The sequence below is a fragment of the Haplochromis burtoni genome, unplaced genomic scaffold (assembly GCF_018398535.1).
Source record: "Haplochromis burtoni strain Fernald_Lab_line unplaced genomic scaffold, NCSU_Asbu1 Contig_317, whole genome shotgun sequence".
Classification (NCBI taxonomy): domain Eukaryota; kingdom Metazoa; phylum Chordata; class Actinopteri; order Cichliformes; family Cichlidae; genus Haplochromis; species Haplochromis burtoni.
The window spans coordinates 328,709-337,238 of NW_024582678.1; the positions used below are offsets into that span (position 1 = coordinate 328,709).

The 8,530-nt window shown below is 46.2% G+C and overlaps 1 protein-coding gene across 4 annotated transcripts in view; it reads right to left on the minus strand.

Moving 5' to 3' along the window:
- The window catches only part of ankrd6b (ankyrin repeat domain 6b), a 60,748-nt gene that overhangs the window by 27,362 nt on the left and 24,856 nt on the right, over positions 1–8,530 (minus strand). For 2 of the 4 annotated variants that reach the window (XM_005942103.3, XM_014340001.2), the window contains exon 3: positions 5,332–5,864. The exons of 1 other annotated variant lie outside the window; for it this stretch is intronic. In XM_005942103.3, the coding sequence (XP_005942165.1) occupies positions 5,332–5,619 (288 nt within the window). In that variant the 5' untranslated portion in view covers positions 5,620–5,864. The remainder of the gene's footprint in view (positions 1–5,331; positions 5,865–8,530) is intronic. One more of the 4 variants, XM_005942104.3, reaches the window with a different exon arrangement.

The following is an 8,530-nucleotide window of genomic DNA, read 5'->3' on the forward strand; positions in this document are numbered from 1 at the left end:
AAGAGCGATCCACCTCCTCCCTGTAGGCGGCCTCATCGTTGTCACTGATGAGGCCAATCACCGTGGTGTCATCTGCAAACTTAATGATGGTGTTGGAACCATCAGCAGGTCTGCAGTCGTGGGTGAAGAGGGAGTAGAGGAAAGGGCTCATCACACAGCCTTGTGGTACACCGGTGTTCATTGTGATGTAGATGAGCAGGGTTATCCAGCCGGACATGTTGGGGGCGGTTGGTCAGGAAGTCCAGTAACCATTTGCAGATGAGGGAACTGATGCCCAGGTCTGTCAGTTTCCTGATGAGTTGTGAGGGGTGGATTGTATTGAAGCTGAACTGAAGTCTATAAACAGCATTCTGGCGTAGGTGTTGTTGTTGTCCAGGTGTGAGAGGACAGAGTGCAGTGCGATGGAGACTGCATCGCCCTGTCGCGATGTTTGTCCAGGAACAGATTTGAAGGCAGGACCACTGCTCACAACTTCACAAAGTAACTCTACCAGAGTGCCTATTTCGGGTCACTTTTGCCGGTCCAAGCCCGGGTAAAGGAGCAGGGTTGGAATTGTGACATTTAAAAAAAACAATAACAATTGCTAAAAGAAATTTAATTTGTAGTTCTAAATAAACTCTAAATGCATTTAGAATATTTGTTACTCACTTTATGTCTCTTCCACGATGTTATTTCTCTCTCCAACAACATAGGTTACAATTAGATTAGCATGACCAATTATGCAAATTAGGCGATGACGTCATTTAGCGACTTCTAGCGACTTTTAGGACAACCAATAGCGATTTTCCTTACTGAGGAGTTGGCAACACTCTGGAGAGGGTCGTGCCAGTGGAGAGGTAATGCGTTGCTTAAGCTGCAACACATGGAAAACAGGGTGGACCTTCATTGTGGGTGGGAGACGTAAACAATAAGTGACCGGATTGATTCTGCCGTGATTTAATACGGGCCAATAAACCTGCGAGTGAGCTTCTTGGCTTCAGTACGGAGTTTCAGGTGTCTCGTGGAGAGCCAGACCCAGTTCCCTGGTTGAAATGAATGGCCTGGCCGGTGTCGGCAGCGATGTTGTTTGGTGTATTGAGCATTGCATCAAGAAATAGCAGCCCATGCCTCGATCCAGGCCAGTCGACATCGACAGACCAACCGCTGGGCTGCAGGTACTTAAACCTCTGCCTCCTGGTGATCAAAGATAGGAGGGTGAAAGCCATGATAAATTTCGAAGGGAGAGAGACCGGTAGAGGAAAAGATTAGAGGTTGTGAGACAGCTCTGTCTACAACAGCTGGGCCAAAGAGACAGTTGGGTGGAGATGAATCATCTCAGAAAGCGTCCCAGTTGTTGGGCGGCCCCTTCCGGCTGCCCATTAGTCTAAGGGTGGTAGCCAGATCTGAGACTGGAAGAGGCCCCAATCAGACTGCAGAAGACCTTCCAGAAACTAGCGGTGAATCGGGGTCCCCTATCAGAAACGTTAGCTCAGGATGAGAGGAGAGGATGCAGCAGAGACCACGAGAAACTGGATCTACTCCTAGTGGTCCCCGATGGACATGCGAACTGGTTGGGTCTGGAACTGAATGGGGTAGGGTTGGAGACGGTGTCCGTCTACCAAGTGACAGGTATAAATGGTTAATTGGGGTTAGCGAAATGTGGAGTTGAGAAGCTAGATTCAGGTCGATGAAGTTTTCAGCCGCTCCTGAGTCCATGAGAGCCTCAAGAGGGAACTGTTTTTGTTTCAGGTGAAACGTTACCTTAAGCTGGAAATGGGAGGGGTCTGAGAAACAGGAGGAGCCAAGTGGGAGTCCCCCACAGTCTACCTGGCCACATTGTTTCCCAGACCTAGAGGACACTGGGGGCAGCAATGTTGGGCCAACCCAGAGTAAGCACAAAGGCCTTCAGGCAAGCATATATTTCTCTCCACTTTGGATAGCCTGCCCAGCTGCATAGGCTCCTCGGTGGAAAAATTGCTGGTATTAGCAGCTACTCCTTCAGAGGAGGGGGGAGGCGGCGGAGGAGTATCTCTCTGAGACTGGGGTTTATAGACCCAAGGAGTGTGACGAGGTGGTGACATAACTCGATGATCAATTTTCAAGGGGAGATCTACAGTCTCGTCCAGATTCTTGGGAGCCTCGCGTACTGCCATCTCCTCTCAGATGTAATCCAGCAATCCCGCCATAAAAAATGACTGGAGAGCAGCATCTCCCCAGTTTAACTTAGCAGCCAAAGTACGGAACTCTGACAGGAAATGACACAATAATTGATTACCCTGACATAAATTAAGTAGATGAGACCCCACCTCCACTTCACTGAAAGGGGGACCCTCCATGAACAGGGCATAATCATTTTAAGCTGGAGACTTGCCATTGTAAATGGCAGATGGCCTGGCCTCTCCCGTCACCTGACCTAAACCCAATCGAGATGGCTTGAGATGAGATGGACTGCAGAGTGAAGGCAAAAGGACCAAGAAGTGCTCAGGATTTCTGGGAACTCCTTCAAGACTGGAAAACCATTTCAGGTGACTACATCAAGTTTATTGAGAGAATGCTAAGAGTGTGTAAAGCAGTAATCAAAGCAAAGGGTGGCTATTTTGATATATATATATATATATATATATATATATATAAAAACCCACCCCCCTGCGGGCGGTTTATCCTTCAAGCTCGGGTCCTCTACCAGAGGCCTGGGAGCTTGAGGGTCCTGCGCAGTATCTTAGCTGTTCCCAGGACTGCGCTCTTCTGGACAGAGATCTCCGATGTTATTCCCGGGATCTGCTGGAGCCACTCGCCTAGCTTGGGAGTCACCGCACCTAGTGCTCCGATTACCACGGGGACCACCGTTACCTTCACCCTTCCATATCTCTCGAGCTCTTCTCTGAGCCCTTGGTTTTCTCCAGCTTCTCTCATTCCTTCTTCCTGATGTTGCTGTCATTCGGGACCGCTACATCGATCACTACCGCCGTCTTCTTCTGTTTGCCTACCACCACTATGTCTGCTTGGTTAGCCACCACCATTTGTCCATCTTTATCTGGAAGTCCCACAGGATCATAGCTCGGTCATTCTCCACCACCCTTGGGGGAATCTCCCATTTTGACCTCGGGACTTCCAGGTTATACTTGGCACAGATGTTCCTGTACACTATGCTGGTCACTTGGTTATGGCGTTCCATGTATGCCTTGCCTGGTAGCATCTTGCACCCTGCTGTTATGTGCTGGATTGTCTCAGGGGCATCTTTACACACCCTGCACCTTGGGTCTTGCCTGGTGTGATAGACCCAAGCCTCTGTGGATCTTGTGCTCAGTGCTCAGTGCTCAGAGCTTGTTCCTGTGCTGCCATGATTAGTACCTCTTTGCTGTCCAGCTTTGTCCAGCCACTGGTAGGATTTCTGGATATCAGCCACCTCCTCTATCTGCCGGTGGTACATACTGTGCAGGGGTCTGTCCTTCCATGATGATTCTTCGCCTTCCTCCTCTTTTTTGGGTTTCTGCTGCCTGAGGTATTCACTGAGCACGCTGTCAGTTGGGGCCATCTTCGTGATGTATTCGTGGATGTTCGTTGTCTCATCCTGTACTGTGGTGCTGACACTCACCAGTCCCTGGCCTCCTTCCTTCCGCTTGGGGTGAAACCCTCCATGCATGGTCAGGAGCTTTTTTGTCTTGATATCAGTGGCTTCTATCTCCTCCTTTAGCCAGCTTATTATCCCAGCCGGGTACCTGATCACGGGCAGGGCGTAGGTGTTGATAGCCCAGATCTTGTTCTTACCGTTCAGCTGACTCCCCAGGACTTGCCTGACCCTTGGCAGGTACCTGGTGGTTGCAGCTTTCCTAGCGGCCTCTTCATGGTTTCCATTTTCCTGTGGGATGCCCAGGTACTTGTAGCTGTCCTCTACGTCTGCAATGTTGCCTTCTGGTAGTTCCAACCCCTCAGTTCTGACTACCTTCCCTCTCTTTGTTATCATCCGACTACACTTTTCCAGTCCGAACGACATTCTGATGTCATTGCTGTATATCCTGGTGGTGTGGATCAGTGAATCAATGTCTCGTTCACTCTTGGCATACAGCTTGATGTCATCCATGTACAGGAGGTGGCTGACAACTGTTCCATTCTGTAGTCGGGATGTTGCAAAAAACAGCAAGTTGAAGGTACAATTCCTTGAGTTATGAAATTTCCTGTCTGAACATCCTTGACATTTTGAGCCAGCTGGTTGAGTGTAAATTAGCTAGCTACTTAAAAACAAGAGATATTTCAGTTTAAACTTGCAGGTTATTAAAAAAAATGCCAGCACGGCAGTAACACGCACCAGCCACTCTGGATTGCTATGGAAACCTAGCCTCCAGTCCTGCCTGCAACGGTGACACCTTCCTACCAGATGTGCTGAACAACTTCTATGCACGGTTTGACGCTCAGTGACGTGTTGGCAAGGAAGTCCACCCGCTCTTCACAACAACCAGATTCTGTATGTGACCTCGCCTGATGTGAGAAAAACTCTTTAAAAAGTTAACCTACTGAAGACTGCTGCGCCAGATAAAATCCCTGGGAGAGTGCTCAGAGAATGTGCAGACCAGCTGACAGATGTCCTCACTGATATTGTCAACCTCTCTCTGAGCACTGCTGTCATCTCTAAGTGCCTCAAGGCAACCCCCTTCGTTCCTGTGCCAAAAAAGTACCCAGTGTCCCCAGTGTCCTGCCTCAATGACTATCTTCCCGTTGCACTCATACCCATCATGATAAAGTGCTTTGAGAGGCTCGTCATGAGGGACATTAAGACCCTGCTGCCACCCACACTGTCTTTTTGTGTGCTTTTTTTTTTTTTATATTAGAGCAGAGGGTGGGAAGACACAGCAAAAGTCCACAGGTTGGACTTGAACCAGGGACAACTGAACTACACCAGCACTCTAGGTCCTACTAATGTTTACATTTTTGTATATTCCTAAGGGTAATGAGTTATTCCTGACTATGTCAGTAATGGGTTTAATATGGTGAAGTTATAGCAACCACATATAATGTTGTTTAGCCACAGTTTGTCCAGTGTGGTTCATGTGATGAAATGAAAGTAGTCGAGTCCCAGTAAAAGTTTCCATACTTAAGATCAGCCGTAAATGGAATGCTGGCCATAGAGAAGATTAGCAGTGAGTGACATGACAGTAGTAGTAGTTTGACATCAGAGCACAAAAAGAAAAAAAAGAGTAATGACTTCCATGAGATAAAGAACACGAGGGAGAGGCAAAGAACAGGGTCAATCCACACTAGAACGAAGCTGAGCAGTGGTTGAGTAGTAGCAGTGTTCAGGGAAAGATGGGGGGGGTACAGATTTTTGTTGAATCAGTAGGACCAGATTTGGCTAACCTCTTTCAATTTCCCTGATCCTCCATGCTCTTTCTTAGCCTTTCTCCAATGGCTTCTCCCTTCTTCCTCATCGTCCTTTTCCTTCTTTCTCAGTCTGCATCTCTTGCTCCCCCCAGTGTTGGAGGCTGTACTGCAACCTGCTGCAGAGCTCATTGACCACAGAGAGTGAATTTGGCAATACCAGAGATCTGGGTTATCACTGTCTGTGGGGAAGATGGACTTGCATGCTGAAGGAAGACCCATCAGTGGGCAGACCAGAGAGTCCCATTCAAGGCCACTGGGGGCCATCAAACTACAGTTATGTTTGTGTAAAAAGCTGAATTAAAAAAAATTATTGAGAAGCAAAAAGAGAAGCAGCTATTGGTGACGACATGCTTAGGACTGCGGTAAGAGCTGGAACTGGACAGAAGGATGACAGACTTGAATCTACTCACATCGTCTTGGATGTCCAGGTTGCAGCCAGCTTTGAGCAGGACACGAACAACATCAATATGGCCTTTGTAGGCAGCCAAGTGTAAGGGACTTCTGCCATACTATGGACATAAAACAAACAGTAAGACAACATCAGAGTGCACATAAGATTATCACTGGAGAGTCAACTGAAAACCCAATTCTCAGTCCATGCTTTAAAAGTATAGTACACATTTTGCACAGAAAATAAACAGTGCATTACTGTGTGTTTCTCCCCAAAATAAGGACCCTCAAATATGAATGTTATTGTATACATTTAGACAGTAGAATCCATATTTTTGCTGTATATATGTATATGTACTGTCAACCTGTGGCACAGTACCAAAACAAAGGAGGTCTGGATCAGCTCACTGTTTAAAAAAGCCATAATCTCTGATCCTATGGGTATTATCCAGTAGGCAGTGTAGAGCTCAGGTGGAGCCAATGGGTGAGGGGACCCGCCCAGAGCTGATTACCTTTCTCCTCCGAGTGTCTACCCCACTGCCTCTGATAAAAGCCGCCCCCAAGTAGCCTTCCAGTCCCAGCATTCATGAGCCACACCCGTTAAAGGAAACTCCCCTCTAGATCCCTAGTCCCTAAAAGTCTGTTACTTTTAGGCTAGAGTAGTAAGAGCTGTTTATACTTATGTCCACCACTTTGACTTTTTAAATGTTCAATATTTTATTAAAGCAATTAACAGGAGCAAAGCAGAATCAAATAATAATAACAAAAACAAAACTATTAAAAAATAAAATAAAACAAAACAATAATCAAAGCATTTGAGTTATACTTTTCTATTTAATGCACTCTGACACGATGATTTTTTTTCTAATTTTCGAGAGGAGAGAGGTTGAGAAGAGACAAGTACATCCAGACCTGAAGATGCACTTATCTATGTTTTTGGTGTTGATAATAACAGTCCAACGGGAAACCACAGGAAAATAGAAGTTGTAATCTAGCAGGAAAACAATGGAAATCCTATTGCTGTTTCAGACTTATAATCTAACACAGCAAAAATGAGCAGAGAAAAAGCCAAAAAAAACCACAAAATAGGTTTTTAAGTTCAGAGTTTGGACAGCGGTTAATTCCTCTGATGTCTCTGCTGGAATTTCAACTGTAAAATCCTAGATCCAAGAGTTAAAAGTTTGTCTTCTGAACTGCTCCTCTCGCAGAAGATAAAGAGTGTGAGTGAGAGGCCTGTTATTAAAATCCATCCATCCTCTCCTGCTTATCCTTATCAGGGTCGCAGGAGACTATTCCAGCTACCAAATGGCAAGACAGATGGATAGATTGCCACTCTGTTGCAGTGCTAACACAGAGAGACAGGGAATAAGTCAGAGAACCCAAAGAGAACACACGCAAACTCCACATAGAAAGGCCCCAGCTAGATGGTAGAGTCAAACTTCCACCTTCTTGCTGTGAGGTAACAGTGCTATTCGTTATATAGTTTAAACTTAGACCTGATTATATTCTGATCAGTATTAAGCAATTAAGCACGGTTAACTGTCTGTGTAACCACACATAAATTATAGCCCCTTTTCTATTAGTACCTACTCGGCTGGGGCTCAAGCAATCCGAGCAGGTAATAAATGTGACGTGGTCAGATTGCATGCCACTGACTGGCTGGTCAGTGGCTCGTTCAAAAAATCAAAACCACAATTTTTGAAACTGGCAACGAGGGAAATGGCTCCAAAAAAACACTGCCGTGTTCCCTGGAGTCTGATGAAAAGCCACAGCCCAGCAGCAGGTATATCGTTAGCTTGATGTCCACCTTTGTCTCATATTAATTACATCACAGGACGTGCAGATGTGTTGCTATGATGACAAGCACACACGGGGTAGTACTGGGTTGTAATGGAAAACTAGTTGAGCTGAGTCGAGTTGTGTTGATCTGTGGCTAATCGATCCGGGTAGGTAATAATGAAAAAAGGGCTTATGATTCTGTTACAACACACTTAATACCATTTCTCTTAGAATCTCAGAATCACGTATAACGATAGGTTGGGACACAGTGCCTCTCCCTTAGAGATAGGGTGATAATTTCAGCCATCTGGGAAGGGCTCAGAGTAGAGCAGCTGCTCCCCCACATCGAAAGGACCCAGTTGAGGTGCTTCCAGCATCTGACAAGGATGCCTCCTGGGCGCCTTCTCAGTGAGGTGTTCCCGGCAAGTCCCACTGGGAAGAGACCCCGGGGCAGACCCACATTGGAGAGATTGCATGCTTGGAAACGCCTTGGTGTTCTCCCAGACAAGCTGGAGGAGGTGGCAGGGGAGAGGGCCTTCCAAACATGAATGTTTGCTTCCGTTACTACCAGAGCCATAATTATCTTGGCCTGCCACTACCTCTTAGCTGCCTCCGGAGTCCCACAAGCCAACCTAGCCCAATAGGAGTCCTTATTGGCTCATTTCAACTCAGGTGTAAACACACTCCTAAACCACAAGGAAAGTCTTCCCAGAAGATTTGAAGCTGTTATAGGGAAAAGGGTAGGCCAATATGTGAAAGCAGATGAGTGAATACTTTTGGCAATATCGTGAACATTCTTGCAGACATGACACAGTTATGAATATAGATATAATGAAAGCAATGTGGGATAACACTTTGATGTTAACCTTACCATTTTCCAATAACAGCAAGCTAACACTGATGTTAGTTCAATGACTAATCCTGAAAATTTCAGCATATAGCAGCAGCTTAGTCAAATCAAATCAAATCAAATCACTTTTATTGTCACATCACATGTGCAGGTACA